The sequence below is a fragment of the Arachis stenosperma genome, chromosome 8, assembly GCF_014773155.1.
Source record: "Arachis stenosperma cultivar V10309 chromosome 8, arast.V10309.gnm1.PFL2, whole genome shotgun sequence".
NCBI lineage: Eukaryota > Viridiplantae > Streptophyta > Magnoliopsida > Fabales > Fabaceae > Arachis > Arachis stenosperma.
The window spans coordinates 10,145,784-10,167,292 of NC_080384.1; the positions used below are offsets into that span (position 1 = coordinate 10,145,784).

At 33.6% G+C, this 21,509-nt stretch overlaps 4 protein-coding genes and 1 pseudogene across 6 annotated transcripts; 4 read left to right on the top strand and 1 right to left on the bottom strand.

Annotated features, from left to right (window-relative positions):
* The first annotated feature begins 1,251 nt into the window (after positions 1–1,251).
* Positions 1,252–4,070, top strand: LOC130944219 (rust resistance kinase Lr10-like). 2 transcript variants are annotated; one of them, XM_057872433.1, is made up of 4 exons: positions 1,252–1,475; positions 1,716–2,077; positions 2,551–2,592; positions 2,791–4,069. In XM_057872433.1, exons 1-4 carry the CDS (start codon positions 1,267–1,269, stop codon positions 3,924–3,926), a joined length of 1,749 nt encoding a protein of 582 aa, XP_057728416.1. In that variant the 5' UTR covers positions 1,252–1,266; the 3' UTR covers positions 3,927–4,069. The 2 variants fall into 2 exon arrangements, with proteins under 2 accessions (XP_057728416.1, XP_057728415.1); XM_057872432.1 differs by having other exon boundaries at positions 1,252–2,077; positions 2,791–4,070.
* A 395-nt stretch (positions 4,071–4,465) lies between these two features.
* On the bottom strand, positions 4,466–7,423 carry LOC130944222 (rust resistance kinase Lr10-like; annotated as a pseudogene).
* On the top strand, positions 7,251–9,835 carry LOC130944221 (rust resistance kinase Lr10-like). The gene is made up of 3 exons (XM_057872435.1): positions 7,251–8,000; positions 8,195–8,236; positions 8,494–9,835. The coding sequence occupies exons 1-3, from the start codon at positions 7,313–7,315 to the stop codon at positions 9,639–9,641; spliced, it is 1,878 nt and encodes a 625-aa protein (XP_057728418.1). The 5' UTR covers positions 7,251–7,312; the 3' UTR covers positions 9,642–9,835.
* A 2,705-nt stretch (positions 9,836–12,540) lies between these two features.
* On the top strand, positions 12,541–16,570 carry LOC130944686 (LEAF RUST 10 DISEASE-RESISTANCE LOCUS RECEPTOR-LIKE PROTEIN KINASE-like 2.3). Its single transcript, XM_057873144.1, has 3 exons — positions 12,541–13,369; positions 14,953–14,991; positions 15,244–16,570. The coding sequence occupies exons 1-3, from the start codon at positions 12,541–12,543 to the stop codon at positions 16,374–16,376; spliced, it is 2,001 nt and encodes a 666-aa protein (XP_057729127.1). The 3' UTR covers positions 16,377–16,570.
* A 650-nt stretch (positions 16,571–17,220) lies between these two features.
* Positions 17,221–20,637, top strand: LOC130944687 (rust resistance kinase Lr10-like). 2 transcript variants are annotated; one of them, XM_057873146.1, is made up of 4 exons: positions 17,221–17,517; positions 17,728–18,098; positions 19,065–19,085; positions 19,351–20,637. In XM_057873146.1, the coding sequence occupies exons 1-4, from the start codon at positions 17,363–17,365 to the stop codon at positions 20,484–20,486; spliced, it is 1,683 nt and encodes a 560-aa protein (XP_057729129.1). In that variant the 5' UTR covers positions 17,221–17,362; the 3' UTR covers positions 20,487–20,637. The 2 variants fall into 2 exon arrangements, with proteins under 2 accessions (XP_057729129.1, XP_057729128.1); XM_057873145.1 differs by having other exon boundaries at positions 17,221–18,098.
* The last annotated feature ends 872 nt before the right edge of the window (positions 20,638–21,509 follow it).

The window sequence follows — 21,509 nt, forward strand, 5'->3', positions numbered from 1 at the left end:
AAAAGACACGACACGAGTGTTACTTAAATGTGTCCGAATGTGTTCGGAGAAGAATTTTTTATTTTTTTATTAAGACACAGTTGGACACAAAAGACACGACACGAGTGTTACTGAATGTTGTGTCCAAAATATATTCGACACGTGACACCACAAATAAAAAGAGTGCGTGCTTCATAGATTTTAACAATTGAAAAAACCACCATCCTAAATTAAGGTGATTGTTATGGTACCTACAAATGTTTGCCTAATTTTTTAAAAGGGTTAAAAATTAATATTTAATTTTAAAAATATAAAAATAAATAATTATTAAATATTCAAAACTTACTATACAAATAAATTAGGTACCATACTATACTATAGGTACCATAGAATTCATGCTTTGTATTTTTAATATGGGGTAATAGTGGTATTTTTTAATAAGGTAAAAAGTTTGTGTGTTTGATTTGTATGGATACCACAAATCTAAAGGTCAGATTTACGGTTGTTTTAAAATTTTTTTTATTGATACTATAAATAGAGTTAAATTTGTGGTTTTTAATTTTTTTTAAATATAAATATGAGGGTGAGATTTGAATTTTTTTTATTTTAATTTTTTTTTGAATATATAAATTTAACCCTCAAATTTATAAAACTATAAAATTTAACCTTTAAATTTTTTTACTTCTCCAAATCTGAGGGTCTAATTTATTACTTAAAATTAAAAAAAATTAACCCATATAAAAAAAACATACCAATTATCCATAATGAAAAAATTACACACTATCTTTTTTCATATAACAAAAAATTAGCCTGGAATTCACCTCTAAATTAATTATTAACATGGTATGACTGAGTGAGAAATGGTCTTCATCTTATTAATTTCTTGACCTCGACCTCTTTTTTTGTTTTCTTAACTTCAACAAAAAAAAAAGTATAAGAAAACAAAAAACATGACCTTTTCAACGCGCCTGTGTAAAAATAATAAATGTACAGTATTACTTGGCGATCTTGATGTGTGTGTATGTGAATCACAAAAGAGTGATAATGTTGCGGGAACAAATTAATTAAGAGTGGTTTGTAGGAAATTTCTGCAGCTGGCAGGTCTGATCAGTCACATTTCACATATTAATGCTGGTGACTACTAGTGAGTTGACTACTGGACTTGTGTGATAGTGATAGTCAACTCCTCCTTATGGAAAATTATTGATGCTACTGCCCTGTGAAGCAAGTGAATTCTTGTTATATCTGTAGTCTCTTGTTATTGACGTGTAGACCAAATCATAAAAAATGTTAAACCTTTGTACATTTTTTATACACCTTCTACCGCTGCTGTGGATCTCCTTACGAGTTTTCGATATTTATGCCACCCGGTGGAATACCAAGGTGGCAAAGGATTCAGACAAAAGAATGTGTTCATCTGGGTGGTGTGGGAGGCATGACATAAGGTATCCTTTCAGGCTGAATAATAGTAGTCCAAGCTATTGTGGTGAGCCCAGGTACACCCTCTCTTGCGAGAATGATAACCAACTCTTTCTCTATCTCAAATCAATCAAGTTCCAAGTGCAATCAATTAACTACAACAACTACACAATTCGACTAGTAGATGCTAATGTTGCTTTGCATAGTCATGATATCTCTTACCCCCTTCCTTATTCTTTAACCCCCTCCAACTTCACCGGAGCCCAAGATGAACCATATCAATATTGGATCTATAAACAGCATTTTGATTTTATTAGATTGACAAAGCAGATGCTATATTTGAAGTGCCCAGCGTATGGAGTAAAATCTTCTGCTACTGCTGCTGCAACAACCTGCATGAATGGATCTTATGCGCTTGGGAGTACATTCTATGTAAGTGATCTTGATAAAACTCTCCAAGATTTGGCGTTCAGAGACTCGTGTCATGTAGAGTGGATGTATCTGACTTCATGGCCTACTGAAATCGAAGACAGAAATATTTCATGCACAGACATCCATCATATGCTGCTTTACGGGTTTGAACTTTCTTGGTTGAAAGTATATTGCAAGTATGATGCCATGTTCAGTGATCATAACAAAGTCATTTGTTATAAGCCTTCAGTTATTATACCTGAAAGTTGTAAGTGTATATCTACTAATTTAACTACCTATTCATATATCTTACCCTTGTGTCTTCTTAGGGTACGTGTACTTTAATTTATGACTATTATTTAAGATTTGTTTCCAATTTTTCAATTTTTTTTTTATTTTAAAAGTAATTAATTTTAGTTAATAAGGGCATCTGACAATTTTTCAATAACACATTATGTGGATATTGATATTCTATAATCTTATGAAGTACCACAAGAATTCCCTTTTTGTATAAGTTTTTTTTTTTTTTGCTGTCGTTATACATTTCCTTGTCTAATTTTCTTCTACATTTCTAAGAAACAAAAAGTATTTTACTACTCCTTAATGTAATAAACTAAGTGAAGAATATAGTTATATAGATAGATGTTTTTCTCTATGCTGATATAAACTTAGTGAAGAATTTAGGTCTCATTATCTTACTATAATACTAATTTAATTATTTTCCCTGTTTGTTTCTTGCAGTCCTATTGTCAACGTATGTTGAGGTTCTAATATTTGGAACGGGTAAGCCTTGTCTTTTCCTTTGCGCTACGTACTTATTTTATTTCGGATTGAAATATATGGATAGGTCTATGATGATGACATCATAGATTTTATGAAGGGAACACCATTAGAATTTAGCAGTAAAAAGAAGAAACAACAACAAAAAAACATCACTGAGTGACTTTTATGATTTCTCTACTCTTTCCATCTCCTTTACAGTTTTATTTGTTCTTGCCAAATTTACACTTGGAGCTCCATGCATCATTATCTTCTGCATATATAAATGGAGACGAAGGCATTTATCGATATATGACGGTATCGAAGATTTTCTGCAAAGCGACAATAACATTATGCCAATTAGATACTCCTACAAAGAAATCAAGAACATAACTGAAAAGTTCAAGACTAAACTAGGAAATGGAGGCTATGGCTCTGTCTTCCAAGGAAAACTTCGAAGCGGTCGTCTAGCAGCTGTTAACGTATTGAATGAGGCCAAATCCAATGGCCAAGAATTCATCAATGAAGTTGCTACTATTGGAAGAATTCACCATGTTAATGTGGTGCAACTCATTGGTTTCTGTGTGGAGGGATCAAAGCGTTGTTTGGTATATGAGTTAATGCAGAATGGCTCTTTAGAAAAATACATATTTTCACCAAAAGAGAGTGTTTCCTTAAGTTGTGAAGAGCTCCACACCATTTCCCTTGGAGTAGCACGTGGTATTGAATACTTGCATAATGGCTGTGACATGAAAATTCTGCACTTTGACATCAAACCTCACAACATTCTTTTGGATGAGAACTTCAATCCAAAAGTCTCTGACTTTGGACTTGCAAGGCTATCTCCCACTGATAAAAGCATTGTGTCTCTGACTGCAGCAAGAGGAACCATAGGGTACATGGCTCCTGAGCTCTTCTACAGAAATGTTGGTGCAATCTCATACAAAGCTGATGTCTATAGCTTTGGGATGTTGTTAATGGAGATGGCTAGTAGAAGGAAGAATTTGAATGCACACACTGAAAATTCCAGCCAAATATATTTTCCCTTTTGGGTTTATGATGAATTGCAGGATGGAAGGGAAATAACAATAGAAAATGACACAGATGAAGAGATGAAGTTGGCAAAAAGAATGATGATTGTGGCATTGTGGTGTATACAAACAAAGCCTAATGATCGACCTTCAATGAAGAGAGTTGTGGAGATGCTAGAACAAGACGATGACTTAGAAATGCCTCCAAAACCATACTTCTACCCACTTGATGCACCCACAGAAGAGAATGTTGAACATACTACAACTCATAGCAGTTCAAAATTATCCTCTGATGACATCTCTTCAGTCAATGATTCAAAGGAATAGAAATGATCTATTTGGACTCTACTTTGATATAATGTTGCATGCTCTGTATCTAACTAGCTTGTGTCTTAGGCTATGTCGTCTATATTAGTATTTCTGATGTATATGATGACAATAAATTTGTTCCTATGTACTCTAGATTACATGATTATCTTCACATTTTAATCAGTGTCTCTTTAATTAGTTGAGATATCCATCAAAAGTATATAAAATAAAATAAACAACTAAAACTATAAAAACTTGTCCGAAAAAAGGTAAACATCACAATTTAATGAAACTATTACAGCTTATAGGTTAAGGGCGTAGAATGTGCAAAGAACATTATTGTATAAAAAATTCCCATAAATTAGGCTGGAGACTTTACCCATGAAAGCAAAACACTTGTTCTTCATGGAACCTGGTTGGCATTGTCACTCTTTATCTATCTCTCTGAAGTTGACATTGCAAGTTGCAGCATGACCTCGTCAAAGTCTTTGATTTTTGTTTTATCGGTCAGGCACAACACAAGTCAACTCCTTTGTTGAGTGAATAGATTAAGAGTCACATTTCATATGTACGGTGACTGGTGAATGTGAACCTTTCACAGCCAAAATAATCTATCTTAAGACAGTAAGACCTTCTATAACTTATATAGTACAAAAATATATGGTGTGATTCGATGAGCAAACTAAAGTCTGCATATACAGTTGTTACTGTTACATCCAGACATTTGACACTCACATAAAAGTGTAAGAACACCATACTTGTTGCAAAAACAGAAAATTGATTATTGGAACAGAGTTTAAAAGAAAAAGAGATGAAGAAGGAATTCTAAAGAAGACCTCACCATTTGCTAGAAAATATGAGGGCAAACTACCAAACTAGGCTAACATAACAGTACATACAATTTACTCCATGTAGCTAACTATAATACAAGCCAATTAGCCAAATGTATTCCGATGATATCAAGTGAGTTTTATTTGACTAGTTAAAGAAAATACAAACTTTTCATACCACTCCAAGTTAAAAGTCAATCTCACTCTTGGATCACTTCTAAATCTTGGGTAATTTGTCTTGCAGGCACACCAATTTTAGAATATTTTCTTGAAGGCCCTGTGGAAGCAAAAGGATTAGGAGGTATTGGTAATGTGTCTTGGTCTCCCTCCAACATTTGAAGCACTGTCTGCATTGATGGTCGATCCACTGCATGCCATTGGATGCACCAAAGTCCCACTGTTGCTAGTTTCTTAGCAATTTTAGCATCTTCTTCATCTTCAATATGAATTCTCATTTCATCAGTCTCTTCTAAAACACTATGCATCCATTCTGGATAGTAAACATGGCTACTGTTTTCTTCTATATCCTCTGTGATCTTCTTCCCTTTTCTAGCAGCATCATTCCATAACTGTAAACATCAGACTTGTAAGATACATTTCCAAAGTTTCTTGAGAAAACTTCGGGCGCAATGTACCCCAAAGTTCCTCTAGCTGCTGTCATTGACACTACACTTTGATCCTTGGAACATAATTTAGCTAGACCAAAATCACAAATTTTAGGAGTAAAGTTGTGATCTAGCAAAACATTTTGAGGTTTGATATCAAAATGGAGAATGCGTTGATCACAACCTTGGTGAAGATACTCAATTCCTTTAGCTACACCTAGAGCAATCTCTTGCAACTTCTTCCACCCCAAAAAGTTTTGCTTGTTGTCGGGCAAAGTTATGAACTTCTGCAGCGAAGAATTCGGCAAGAATTCATAGACAAGAGCTCTTCTGAACCCATCAGCACAGAAACCAACCAACCGGACAATATTGACATGGTGGATTCTACCAATTATACCAACTTCATTGACAAACTCCTCCCCATTTCCCTGGTAATTATTCAGCATTTTCACCGCAATAGGAAATTCTTTTGAGATGCTTCCTTTGAAGACAGTTCCATAGGCGCCCTCTCCTAACTTGTACCCAAAGTTGTTGGTGATTCTCTTGATTTCAGTATAAGAATATCTGGTTGGCTTTTGGGCTCTGTAATCTTCAAGAAATTTTTCAATAATTGCTTGTTTTTCCTTTTGCATTATGCAAGTGTCATAGATGTAATAAATCGCTCCGGTCAGTAGGACAAGGAAAAATGATCCAAGTACTGATCCTGCATTCATCAAAACTACATCTTCAGAAAATTATCACCTTCCAAACGCAGTTTATATAAGCATAAAAAGAACTGAGAGCTAACCTATTGTGGTTACTAGAGCTGTTGATGAATCTGCAAACAATACAGGCAAAACTTAGTGATCAATTGCATTGGAATTAGACATAACATTTCCACGTGTTTCAACAACAATTAATTAATGTCATATTAGTCAAGTAAAAGCTGGATAAACCTCCAGGATTTTAATTTGAGCTTAAGAATTCAGTTGAAGAAAGAATGGAAGTATGAAAAGCATGTGTACCCCTGTGGATGACATTAACAAGACAATCAAGTTGATTCTTGGTGCTGTTGTTCCAGCTGCACCTTTTGCCCTCCGATTCACATTGTTGACAGCTTGGTTCAGACCAAAACAAAACAAGAGTATCTTTCAGAGCTGGAACAAGTGCATCTGGGAGGGATGAAATATTGAACATTTTGGTGCAAGGAAACAGGGTTGTCAGGTCATGGATAGAATGCCAAGATGAAATGGCATATACTTGACTGGTTGAGCTGCTTAGGCATGGAATCATGATGTCATTGTTTATATATGTGTCCATTGCCACTGGTGAACAGTTGAAGAAGTGATAGTCATCACCCTTCTCAACTAGCATGCGCTGGAAAGGGAAAACTAAGACAGAGATATTAGTGAGGCTATGGAGGTGCTTTGGAAGGCAGGTAGATGGAGGGGTTAATTCAATTGTTTGTTTTGTATAGTCAATGTGTTTGACATTGAAGGTCACTGATTCAGGGAGCTCAAGAAACAGTTCCTCATCATCACTAGTACCTGAGCAAACCAAATCAAAGCCCGGATAGCCACAGCTTTGTGACTGACGGCCTTTGATTCTAAAAGGAAACCGAATTTCTTGATTTCCGCACAAGAAATCCGGACAGGTAGTATCAGTATTAGAGCCATGCGCAACATGAACTACACCAAAGCAAGCAAGGAGGAAAGTGGAGACTAAGATCAAATAACTATCCATGTGATTAAACTCTAATCACTATGCGGATTCAGACGTGTCTCAAGTTTAAAAGGATCTGAAAAATTGACTGAGTCCACAACTTCAATTAGCATTAAGTAGCTTAAAATTAAGTATTGAGTTGACTGGGTGAACCGTGATAGAGATAGTCAACAGCAGTTGATTTGGATGAAGGAGCATGTAAGTTTCCACGGTGTTAGTCGTCCTTTATCAAGTGAGATTAGTCACAGCCACCTGCTCTGCTCTACTGATGACCAAAGAAATGTCATCCGTTGTTGTGTTGTTGTTATCGTGCCTGTGCTTGTTCATCACAACCGCCACCACCGCCGGCGCAGCACATAATAAGTGTCTATCTCGATGGTGCGGGAAGCATAACATAAGCCATCCTTTCAGGCTAGAAGACAGTCCAAGCCAATGTGGTGACCACAGGTACACCCTCTCTTGCGAGGAGGATCACAAGTTGGTCCTGTATTGGAGATCAAGAAAGTTCAATGTTCAGTCAATTAATTACAACAACTACACGATCCGACTCCTGGATGCGAATATTAGCCACGATTACACTTCTCGACCTCCTTATTATTCCTTACCTTACGATTCTCATAGATATGGACTGTATCTTGACATGTGGGTCGAAGATGATAATGAATTGACGACTCTTCTCGTGGTGGTATATTTGAGGTGTCCAAATGACGTCATCGCAACTGCTAATGCTACTTGTATGACGAATGATTCCGATGCACTTGGGACTGCTTTCTACCTCGTCAGTGTTTTTCACAAACGCCTCCGGGATTTCGCGGTTGCAGACTCGTGCCGCATAGAGTGGATGTATCCCTCATCGTGGCCTGCTGAACGTGAAAGCAACTCATGCACTGGCGTCCGTACTCTGCTGCTTTATGGCTTTGAACTTTCTTGGTTTCCAGCATTCTATGAAGAATGGAGTTACATCTTTCGTCTCTCTGCTAATTTAATTTGCTTATTTTGAGCATCTATGTTTGCCTTTTTCTAATTTACCTTTTTCGATGTCAAAATGATACATGTTTATTTAAATTAACATGAGATCATGTGTTTTTAACATAATGCGAACCTAATGTCAGGCAGTAATAATTTTTCTTTCCCGGTATGTTCCTGGCAGGTATAATAGAATCGATTGGACTTTTTCTGTGCTCTGCAGCAAGTAAGTCCTTCTCTTCCTCTACAAGTACCTCATGGGATAATGAACATCACCAGAATTTAGCAGCAGAATTGAGAAACAGGAAGAACATACTATCATAGTTCAAAATTTGCTAAACAGTGCAGGAGGAACATTATTCTATTTCCCAAAAAAAAAATTAGAGAAGAAACACTAATTTACGAATTAAATTACAAAAAATTTAAGAGTGCAGAACTGAGACACCTTATGATTTATTTGCTCTTTTTCTATCTTCCTTGCAGCTGTTGCAGCTCTGTATGTTCTTCCGAAATTTGTACTACTTGGAGTTCCATTCGTCATTCTTTTATGCATATATAAATGGCGACGGAGGCATTTATCTGTGTATCCAACAATTGAAGATTTTCTTCGAAGCGACAATAGTATTATGCCAATTAGATATTCCTACAGGGATATCAAGAACATAACAGGAGTGTTCAAGACAAAACTGGGGAATGGAGGCTACGGTTCTGTCTTTCAAGGAAAACTTCGAAGTAGCCGCCTTGTAGCCGTCAAGTTGTTGAATAAGGCTAAATCCAATGGCCAAGAATTCATCAATGAAGTTGCTACTATTGGTAGAATTCACCATGTCAACATAGTGCAACTTATTGGTTTCTGCGTAGAGGGATCAAAGCGTGCTCTCATATATGAGCTCATGGAAAATGGATCATTAGAAAAATACATATTTTCCCCTCAGAAGAATGATTCCTTAAGTTGTGAAAAACTCTACACCATTTCCCTTGGAGTAGCACGTGGAATTGAATACTTGCATAATGGCTGTGACATGAAAATTCTGCACTTTGACATCAAGCCTCACAATATTCTTTTGGATGAGAACTTCAACCCAAAAGTCTCTGATTTTGGACTTGCAAGGCTGTCTCCCTCTGATAAAAGCATTGTGTCTCTGACTGCAGCAAGAGGAACCATAGGGTACATGGCTCCTGAGCTTTTCTACAGAAATGTTGGCGCAATCTCATACAAAGCCGATGTCTATAGCTTTGGAATGTTGTTAATGGAGATGGCTAGTAGAAGGAAGAATTTGAATGCACAGACTGAAAATTCCAGCCAAATATATTTTCCCTTCTGGGTTTATGATGAATTGCAGGATGGAAGGGAAATAACAATAGAAAATGACACAGATGAAGAGATGAAGTTGGCAAAAAGAATGATGATTGTGGCACTGTGGTGTATACAAACAAAGCCTAATGATCGACCTTCAATGAAGAGAGTTGTGGAGATGCTAGAACAAGACGATGACTTAGAAATGCCTCCAAAACCATACTTCTACCCACTTGATGCACCCACAGAGGAGAATGTTGAAGATACTACAACTCATAACAGTTCAAAGTTATCCTCTGATGACGTCTGTTCAGTCAGTGATTCAAAGGAATAGAAATAATGTGTTTGGACTCTACTTTGATATAATGTTGCATGCTCTGTAGCTAGCTAGCTTGTGTCTTTGGCTATGTCATCTATATTAGTATTTCTGATGTATATGATGACAAGATATTGGTTCCTATGTCCTCTTCTATATATACTTTCTCATCAACTTAGATAGTTCTATATATATAATTTTTGTTTTTCTAAGATTATATACTTTCTTATCTTATTACTTAATTGAGTTGTTCGGATAGAAATGTTGTCTTTAACTTATAATCCAACCCAAATGCATACAGCCCTACTATTTTCCCAATCAAAATTAAATTCTACAAAACAATTATGTGAATAGTGACACTATAAAAAATGAGAATGACATTATCATTTTCCCAATAATTATGGTGAATTCTCTTATCTACTACTGGTATAAAAAACTGGTTTTACACTCTTAAGTCCACAACTTGATTAACTAATTTAACAATCAAAAACCACCATCCAGAATTGATTACTATGCTAAATGAATGAGGGAGAAATGGTCTTCATCTTCTTAGGTTCTTCATTATCACGACTTGAATAGCTATGTTTAGCTGAAAAACAAAAAGCATCACGTCTAAGCAAAGGGGGAAAGAAAAGAAGAAGAAAACAAAAAGTTACGCGCATTACTTGTGGAAAATTAGTGAATGGACAGTGTTTGATTTGCGCATCAATCTTTTGTGCTTGGAGCACATCATATACGAGTATATTGAAAGAAATTTTTCGTATAAGACAAAGGTAAACATTACAATTTAATGAAAGTATTATAAGTTAAGTGCCTAGAATGTGCAAAGAACATTATTGTTTAAGGAAATTACCATGAATTAGACGTGTAGTGAAACGAATATTTGACTAATCCATTGCAAAGAGAGTGAGTGGAGGACTTGGGAGAGTGATGGTCAAAATAAACGAACAATAGAGAGTGAGTTCAAACGAATATATATCACATTTTTTCTTTAATTTTTCTGAGGACCATCACCATTACTTATATCGCAATTTTCTTTTTTTTTTTATGAAATTTGGTTGGCGTAGTAGTTAGAATTTCAATTTAACTTTTAAAATTACTCGATATTACGATTTTGAATGAATCAATCGATTTTACAAAATTTACATTAGGTTTAACAATTTTACTATTTAAATAATTTACATTAGGTTTAACAATTTTACTATTTAAATAATTTAAATCTTATTAAAATTTTAACGCGTACTTAATTTACCTTTTTTATTTTATATAAAATCTCGATTTTTTCTGCCTAACCGGCGTTGTCACTCTTTATCTATCTCTCCGAAACTGACGTTGCAACTTGCAAGTTGCAGCACGACTTTGTCAAAGTCTGATTTTTGTTTTATGGGCGACTGGTGAGTGAATTTTGTGACACTGAATTCTTGTTACACTTTCAACCTTCAAGCTAAGTTTTTATTTTTAAAAATAGTTTATTACAATTAATTTTTAAAAAATAACTGACAACTCCTGCAATGTGAACCTTTCACAGCCAAAATAATCTATCTTAAGGCACTAAAAACTTTTGTAACTTATATAGTGCAAATATATATGGTGTGATTCGATGGGAAAACTGAAGTCTGGATATACAGTTGTTTACATATAGATATTTGACACTTCCATAAAGGTGTAAGAACACCATACTTGCATAAAGAGAAAATTAATTGTTGGAACAGAGTTTAAAAAAGAGAGATAGATGGAGAATGAGTTCTAAAAAAAGGCCTCACTAGCGGCTGGAAAATATGATGGCAAACTACCAAACTAAGCTAACATAACACTGCATACAATTTACTCCATGTAGCTAACTGTAATACAAGCCAATTAGCATTTATATTTAGATGATATCATCAAGTGATTTTTATTTGACAAGTTAAAGAAAATACAAACTTTTCACACCACTCCACTTAAAAATCAATCCAATTCTTGAATCACTCCTAAATCTTGGGTAATCTTGTTTAGAAGATATTTTAGATTATTTTGATTTAATTAATTAGTTATGTTAAAATAGTTTAATTTAGTTAGTTAAAAAATATCGTAAAATATTAATATTTTGGATTAATTTAATTTAATTAATTAGTTGTCATATTAGAATATTTTGATTTAGGTAGTTAAAAAATGTGTTAGAATATTAATATTTGAGATTATTTTAATTTAATTAACTAATTGTTATATTAAAATATTTTGATTTAATTAATTAAAAAATATCTTAGAATATTAATATTTTAGTTTATTTTAATTTAATTAATTAGTTGTTGTTTCTAGTATCCCACTCCATTGTTTATTATTAGAAGAGAAAATAGTATTGTAATATGAAAAATTTAATGGGCGTAAAAAGTGTATTAGCAAGATACATTGATTTTTAATGTATTATTTTTCAGAAAGTGGATAGTTATTTCAAAATGAAATATGTATCAACAAAAACATACATAATTCATGTTTCTAGTATCCCACTCCATTATTGTTTATTGTTAGAAGAGAAAAAAGTATTGTAATACATATAGTAGTGATGAATCGTTAAAATAATAGGAAAACCATTGGAACTAATCCTTCTTGAAACCTTTCCAAAAAATAAAATAATAAAAAGGTTAATGCTATTATTAGGCCTAGGATTTCTTTGATTTGCTTGCTTCTATGCTACATTTCACATTATAATGATGCAAAGGTAAGAATGCTTAATGGGACGTACCTAAATGAGTGTGATGAGTATTACTTGGGTATCTTGATATGTATGTGTGTGTATGTGATTCACAAAAGAGTGATAATGTTGCGTGAACAAATTAATGGTGATGACTAGTGAGTGGACTTGTGTGATAGTGATAGTCAACTCCTCTTGTTATATCTGTAGTCTCTTGTTATCGATGTGTAGACCAAATGAAAGAAAATGTTATCCCTTTGTTCATTTTTGATACCCCTTCTACTGCTGCTGCTGCCGCTGGGGATCTTATTCTCAAACATGTTTTTTGTTATTCCTGACATAACGTGGAATACCAATAAGGTGACAATTGATTCAGGCAAAAGAATGTGTTCATCTGGGTGGTGTGGGAGGCATGACATAAGGTATCCTTTCAGGCTGAATAATAGTAGTCCAAGCCCCTGTGGTGATCACAGGTACACCCTCTCTTGCGAGAATGATAACCAACTCTTTCTCTATCTCAAATCAATCAAGTTCCAAGTGCAATCAATTAACTACAACAACTACACAATTCGACTAGTAGATGCTAATGTTGCTCTGCATAGTCATGATCTCTCTTACCCCCTTCCTTATTCTTTAACCCCCTCCAACTTCACCGGAGCCCAAGATGAACCATATCATGATTGGTTCTATAAACAGCATCATTTAGTTGATGTTATTAGACTGTCAAAGCAGATGGTATATTTGATGAGGTGCCCACCATATGGAGTTGAATCTTCTTCTGCTGCTGCAACCTGCATGAATGGATCTTATGCGCTTGGGAGTACATTCTATGTCAGTGATATTGATAAAACTCTCCAGGATTTGACGTTTGGAGAATCGTGTCATATAGAGTGGTTGTACGTGACTTCATGGCCTGCTGAAATCAAACACAGAAATATTTCATGCACAGACATCCATCATATGCTGCTCTACGGGTTTGAACTTTCTTGGTTGAAAGTATATTGCAAGTATGATGATGCCATGCTCAGTGATCATAACAAAGTCCTTTGTTATTCTCATAACCCTTCACTTATATGTAAGTGTATATTTGCAAGTTATTATTTTTGGTCATCAATTAATTATTAATATTTAAAAGTATATGTTAAAATATACTGTTAAATTATTAAACTAAAAAAATTAATTTGTTGACTAAAAATAATGACAAAAAATAATAAATTCTCATAATCTTTTAATATTTTTCTATAGTCTATATAAAAAGATAAATTAATTATATTATATAATATATTTTAATATTGTTTAAAAATTGATTAGATAATATGCATACTAATATTAAATTTGAAATATTTTATATTAAAAATATTTTGTAAAATATTCATTTAATAATTTGTATATAATTCCAATAATTATTCAACAAAAATATAATACAAATTGGATTATAAATTATTATTTTTAGGAATTTGAATTTATTTATTTTTAAAAAAGGATATAAGTTTTTTATATTAAAATCGTACAAATTTACATTTTTGTTGTTTTCATTATTTGCAAATAATTAAAAAAATTAAGAAAAAATAAATTCGAATGAAAATATCAAAAATATAATATAAAATTATGAATTAATTGTATAATTATGATATATTTAAATGTATATAATAAAAAAATGTTGTGTCAAATTTAAACTTATTTGAAGTTATTTTCAATAATTTGTATGAAAGTTTAAGAAATGAAATAATAATAATAGTAATAAGAGTTTTATGTAACATGATTTGTAAATAGGCAAAACAATATAATATTAAGAGTTTTATACAATATGTACAAACTAAATAATGTGAAATTTTAATATTTGTAACATTAACTTTTTATAATTATAATTATTATGACCTTTATTTATATGTATTTATTATATTTAATTAGTAATTTATGTTTTAGTTAAATAATAGAGTAAATTATCGTTTTTGTTCCCAACGTTTGGAGTAAGTCCCAAAGTTGTCCCTATTGTTTCAATCGTCCTATTTAAGTCCTTAATGTTTTAAAATTCACTCAATGTTATCCCGCTGTTGGGGATCCATTAACAGAATTGACGGCGGGACAAAATTGAGACGATTTTGAAACGTTAGGAACTTAAATAAGACGAAAACGTTAGGGACAAAAACGATACATATCAACTTTTTACTATACATAGTATTCAATTATTTTTTAATCACAAATTACACTTAATCACATTACTTTCATTCTAAATAAATTTATTTTTTTATAATTTTACACTTATAGATAGATGTCATTTTTTATATTGTAATAAAATAAATTTAACATTGATATAATATATTATGTATTTAATAACTTAGCTGTCATTAATTCATTATAACACTAATTTGATATCTTTTATATAATTTTCATAAAATGAAGTTTGCTCAATTCTTGATATGAGAAATTAATATTGAAAAATTTAATGTGAAAAATTATAAAATTGATACTAGATTAGATTTGTTATATAAATGTTATTTTCTATCATATTATAAATTTAGTTATATAGATAGATGTTTTCTCTGTGCTGATATAAACTAAATTTAGTATTGACATATTTATAGAAAACTTAAGAATTCTAGTGTCATTAGCTTACTATAATACTAATTTAATCTTTTCCCTGTTTGTCTCTTGTAGACATATGGATATCACTTCGGATTCTAATGACTGGAATGAGTAAGCCTTGTCTTTCCCTTTGCGCCACGTACTTATTTTATTTTGGATTGAAATCTATGGATAGGTCTATGATGATGACATCATAAAATTTATGAAGGGAACACCATTAGAATTTAGCAGTAAAAAGAAGAAACAACAACAACAAAAAACATAGCATAAATAAGTTTTAAAATTTTGTCATTCAAATCTAAAGGTGCTATGCTAAACTGAGTGGCTTTTATGATTTCTCTACTCTTCTCATCTCCTTTACAGTTTTTTTTGTTCTTGCCAAATTTGCACTTGGAGCTCCATGCATCATTATCTTCTGCATATATAAATGGAGACGAAGGCATTTATCCATATATGACAGTATTGAAGATTTTCTGCGAAGTGACAACAACATCATGCCAATTAGATACTCCTACAAAGAAATCAAGAACATAACTGAAAAGTTCAAGACTAAACTAGGAAATGGAGGCTATGGCTCTGTCTTCCAAGGAAAACTTCGAAGCGGTCGTCTAGCAGCTGTTAAGGTATTGAATGAGACCAAATCCAATGGCCAAGAATTCATCAATGAAGTTGCTACTATTGGAAGAATTCACCATGTTAATGTGGTGCAACTCATTGGTTTTTGTGTGGAAGGATCAAAACGTTGTTTGGTATATGAGTTAATGCAGAATGGCTCTTTAGAAAAATATATATTTTCACCTCAAGGGAGTGCTTCCTTAAGTTGTGAAAAACTCTATACCATTTCCCTTGGAGTGGCACGTGGTATTGAATACTTGCATAATGGATGTGACATGAAAATTCTGCACTTTGACATCAAGCCTCACAACATTCTTTTGGATGAAAACTTCAATCCAAAAGTCTCTGACTTTGGACTTGCAAGGCTATCTCCCACTGATAAAAGCATTGTGTCTATGACTGCAGCAAGAGGAACCATAGGGTACATGGCTCCTGAGCTCTTCTACAGAAATGTTGGTGCAATCTCATACAAAGCTGATGTCTATAGCTTTGGGATGTTGTTAATGGAGATGGCTAGTAGAAGGAAGAATTTGAATGCACACACTGAAAATTCTAGTCAGATATATTTTCCCTTTTGGGTTTATGATGAATTGCAGGATGGAAGGGAAATAACAATAGAAAATGACACAGATGAAGAGATGAAGTTGGCAAAGAAAATGATGATTGTGGCATTGTGGTGTATACAGACAAAGCCTAATGATCGACCTTCAATGAAGAGAGTTGTGGAGATGCTAGAAGAAGATGATGACTTAGAAATGCCTCCAAAACCATACTTCTACCCACTTGATGCACCCACAGAAGACAATGTTGAACATACCACAACTCATAGCAGTTCATCGCTTTCCTCTGACATCTCTTCAGTCAGTGATTCAAAGGAATAGAAATAATCGGTTTGGACCCTACTTTGATATAATGTTGCATGCTCTGTATCTAGCTAGCTTATGTCTTTGGCTATGTTGTGTATATTAGTATTTCTGATGTATATGATGACAATAAATTCGTTCCTATGTGGTCTATATATACGTGTTCATCAACTTAGATAATATATATGTGAACAATAATAATATTATAAAAAATAAGAGTAACATTATCATTTTTCTAATAATTACGATGAATTTTCTCTTATCTACTAATGTATAAAAAATTGGTTTTACACTCACAACTTGATTAAACTAATTAACAATCAAAAGCCACCATCCAAAAATTGTTTACTATGCTAAATGAACGAGTGAAAAATGGTCTTCATCTTCTGAGCTTCTTGATGATCATGACTTGAATGGCTGTGTTTAGCTGAAAAACAAAAGCATCACGCCTAAGCAAAGGAAAAAAGAAATAAAAGAAAACAAAAAGCTACGCGCATTATTTGTGGAAAATTAATAAATGGACAGTGCTTGATTTGCATATGAATCTTTTTTGCTTGAAACACATCATATGAACAAACTGAAAGAAAATATCCCCATAGTAGTCTAGCCTTTTCCAAGGTTTATAAGAAGACAAATTATCTCAATGCACGATGCAATAAAAGTGAAGAATATAATTTTAAAATGAATTTTATATTAAGGTTAATACTTGAAATATAATTTTTTTTGGTAACTACTTGAAGAATAATTTTATAATTTATTTTAATTTATCACTAAATAAAATATAAAAATATTAATTTTTGTATTTTTAATTTTTATGTATTGCTCTGTTTTCAGAACCAAATTACGAGCTGATTTGACGCCCAGGGAGGGTGATACAAATATCCACGAGACTTGGTTAAAATTGTTGGGAAGAAAAAGTCAAGAAACTCTTAGATTTTGGAAACAATTGAATTAAATTAGGAAATGATGTAAAGTTTGATATTTTGTAAATCTCTCTCGAAGAAATGTCATCCCTGCTGCTGGTGATGTTGTTGCTGCTATGCTGCGTAAGCATGAGAACAAGCGATGCAGAAAACTGTTCATCAATATGGTGCGGGAAACATAACATAAAGCACCCTTTCAGGCTTCAAAACAGTTCAGTTCGCTGTGGTGACCACAGGTACACCCTCTCTTGCGAGGATCATCACCAACTTTTCCTGTATTGGAAATCAGCCAAGTTCAGTGTTCAATCAATTAACTACAACAACTACACTATCCGATTAGTAGATGCAAATTTTGCCTTACTACATATGCATCATCATCATCATCATCACTACTACTCTAACTCTTCCCTCCTCCTTAATTACTCCTTGGCCTCCTACAATTTCAGTGATTCTGAAACTGAGCCGTATCAGTATTTGTTATACAAAGTGAATGGAGATAGGCTTATGGTCATGAAGCAGATGATATATGTGAGGTGCATCAACAACACTTTCTATGTGAATTTTGATGGCAAGTCTCTGTGGGAATTGGGGCTGAGAGACTCGTGTTATGTAGAGTGGATGTATCCAACATCTTGGCCTCACGACGACGAATGCAAAATCAAGAACATTTCATGTAGAGACAACCGCAACATGCTGCTCTATGGTTTTGAACTTTGTTGGGCAGTTAGTTCTTGCAACCGTTACTTTCGGGACCTAGTCGAGATCGATGATCATAACAACGTTTTATGTTATCCCGTTTTTGTGCCACTATTTGCAGGTTTGATTGCTCATTCTTAAAGTATTGTACTGTACTTTCTTAAGTTAATTTCCGTCCTGGTACCTATGATTTATGGGATTATCCAATTTGGCCATCAAATGAAATTCTAATTTTAGTATTTTACTATAGTGGTCTCTCAAATTGAACTCCGGACATCATAATAGTCTCTAAAATATTTTTTAGTATCACGTTGTGTCCAACCATTGGCTGAGTAGCCACAATTTAATTCCTCCCTCTCTATTTAACCCTAACATTCTTTGGTTTCTCTCAAATCTTTTAAACGTTATCTTCTGGTACTTCTTCCTCCTGTTCTTCTCATTCTCTTCTTCTTTATATATCAATGGGGATGCATGGAAGGAGGCAAAGGAGTCGTATTGACTTTTTGCTGCTAAGCTAAATTTTTTGTTCTAGGAGTTGGGTCTTGGCGATTGTTAATAATCGAAATTTTGAAAGAAAATTGAGTTTTTTGTGGTGGTAGAAGAGTTGATGATAATGATCTAAAACCCAGGTTTGATGCTTGATTTAGAGAGTTGAATATGATGGTTATGTGAAAAAAGAAATGAACTTGTTTGGAAATCATTTAACATGAGAAAAAAATTCCCATGCATCCCCATTGATATGAAGAATGAGAACAGCAGGAGGAAGAAGCATTAGGAGGGACTAAAGAACGTTAGGGTTAAAATAGAGAGGAAGGGATCAAATTGGGTTCAAATTGCAATCTTGCTAATTAAGCTAGTCACTGCACACTATAACCTGGCATAAGATAATCACGTCATCACTGAAACAGTTGAGTCATCGTTAGAAAATTGTCCAAGAGATCGTTATAGTGAAATTAGAACATAGATAACCAAATTGAATGATCCCGTACTTTCTTTCTCTGTTTTTTTTTTTCAGTAAATCATGTGTCATAAATCCTAACTATTTCTTTTTTCCCTTTTATCCATGTTTCTTGTCTGCTGATTGCAGGTATGCTAATTGGAGGAATAAGTAAGTCCTTGTATTTCCCACTATAGTTTTTTTATCATTTGGGTTTGAATTTTTAAAGTTTATGCATTGGACTGTGATTACCTCATGGAATTGATTAATTATAACCCGTGGAATTCTGCAGCAACCAGAGAAAGGAAACATTACGAATACCTTGCTTTAAAGTTGACTAATCATATTACATAAGTATTATGCAGTTGAGTATGTTCTTGGCAAGTTAAAACTAAGACACTTTATGATTGTTTACTCCTTTCTATCTTCCTTGCAGTTGCGTATGTTCTTGGCAAATTTGTACTATTTGGAGTTCCATTCATCATTCTTTTATGCATATATAAATGGCGACGGAGGCATTTATCTGTGTATTCGACTATAGAAGATTTTCTTCAAAGCGACAATAGTATTATGCCAATTAGATACTCCTACAAGGATATCAAGAACATAACTGGAGTGTTCAAGACAAAACTTGGGAATGGAGGCTACGGTTCTGTCTTCCAAGGAAAACTTCGAAGTGGTCGCCTTGTAGCCGTCAAGTTGTTGAATAACGCTAAATCCAATGGCCAAGAATTCATCAATGAAGTTGCTACTATTGGTAGAATTCACCATGTCAACATAGTGCAACTTATTGGTTTCTGCATAGAGAGATCAAAGCGTGCTCTCATATATGAGCTCATGGAAAATGGATCATTAGAAAAATACATATTTTTCCCTAAGAATGATTCCTTAAGTTGTGAAAAGCTCTACACCATTTCCCTTGGAATAGCACGTGGTATTGAATACTTGCATAATGGGTGTGACATGAAAATTCTGCACTTTGATATCAAGCCTCACAACATTCTTTTGGATGAAAACTTCAACCCAAAAGTCTCTGATTTTGGACTTGCAAGGCTATCTCCCACGGATAAAAGCATTGTGTCTCTGACTGCAGCAAGAGGAACCATAGGGTACATGGCTCCTGAGCTTTTCTACAGAAATGTTGGCGCAATCTCATACAAAGCCGATGTCTATAGCTTTGGGATGTTGTTAATGGAGATGGCTAGTAGAAGGAAGAATTTGAATGCACTGACTGAAAATTCCAGCCAGATATATTTTCCCTTTTGGGTTTATGATGAATTGCAGGATGGAAGGGAAATAACAATAGAAAATGACACAGATGAAGAGATGAAGTTGGCAAAAAGAATGATGATTGTGGCATTGTGGTGTATACAAACAAAGCCTAATGATCGACCTTCAATGAAGAGAGTTGTGGAGATGCTAGAACAAGACGATGACTTAGAAATGCCTCCAAAACCATACTTCTACCCACTTGATGCACCCACAGAGGAGAATGTTGAAGATACTACAACTCATAACAGTTCAAAGTTATCCTCTGATGACGTATGTTCAGTCAGTGATTCAAAGGAATAGAAATAATCTGTTTGGACTCTACTTTGATATAATGTTGCATGCTCTATAGCTAGCAAGCTTATGTCTTAGGCTATGTCGTCTATATTAGTATTTCTGATGTATATGATGACAAGATATTGGTTCCTATGTCCTCTTCTATATATACTTTCTCATCAACTTAGATAGTTCTATATATATATAATTTTTGTTTTTTCTTATCTTATTACTTAAATGAGTTGTTCGGATAGAAATGTCGTCTTTAACTTATAATCCAACCCAAATGCATACAGCCCTACTATTTTCCCAATCAAAATTAAATTCTACAAAACAATTATGTGAATAGTGACACTATAAAAAATGAGAATGACATTATCATTTTCCCAATAATTATGGTGAATTCTCTTATCTACTACTGGTATAAAAAACTGGTTTTACACTCTTAAGTCCACAACTTGATTAACTAATTTAACAATCAAAAACCACCATCAAGAATTGATTATGATGAGTTTGGAAAACTCTAAAATAAAACTTGTGATGACTAAACATTATTAAAATAAATAATTGCAAAATTATTAATCTGATTTTCATTTAACATATTTTGATTAATAATTTTGTTGCAGGTTTTATGTTGGGCCGAGAAATGAGTTTCTGACTTAAGCCCAACAATTAGCCTTGTTGCATGCATTATATCATGAGGCTGAAATTTCATATTAATGGGCCAGAATAAATAATAATGTTGCAAGCCCAATGCTCTATTGTTTGCTTTCCATGCTTGATCCGTTACACAATTTTATCAGGAAAGCAAATGCTTACCAAATGGGCCAGCTTTGATCACATTATCACAAGCCCAAATTATGCTAAAGAGAATAGGTTCCATGCTTGGTCCGAAATAAAAGGAAAATGAAAGCATAGTGCTTCCAACGGAACCAAGCTTTAACAAAGTGATGGATTTCAAAATCTATTACATTGTTAATTAATGCATGGGGAACATGAGAGAGAAAATACAGCTGAATTGATTGATGGGTGTTATGTCAAACACGCCAC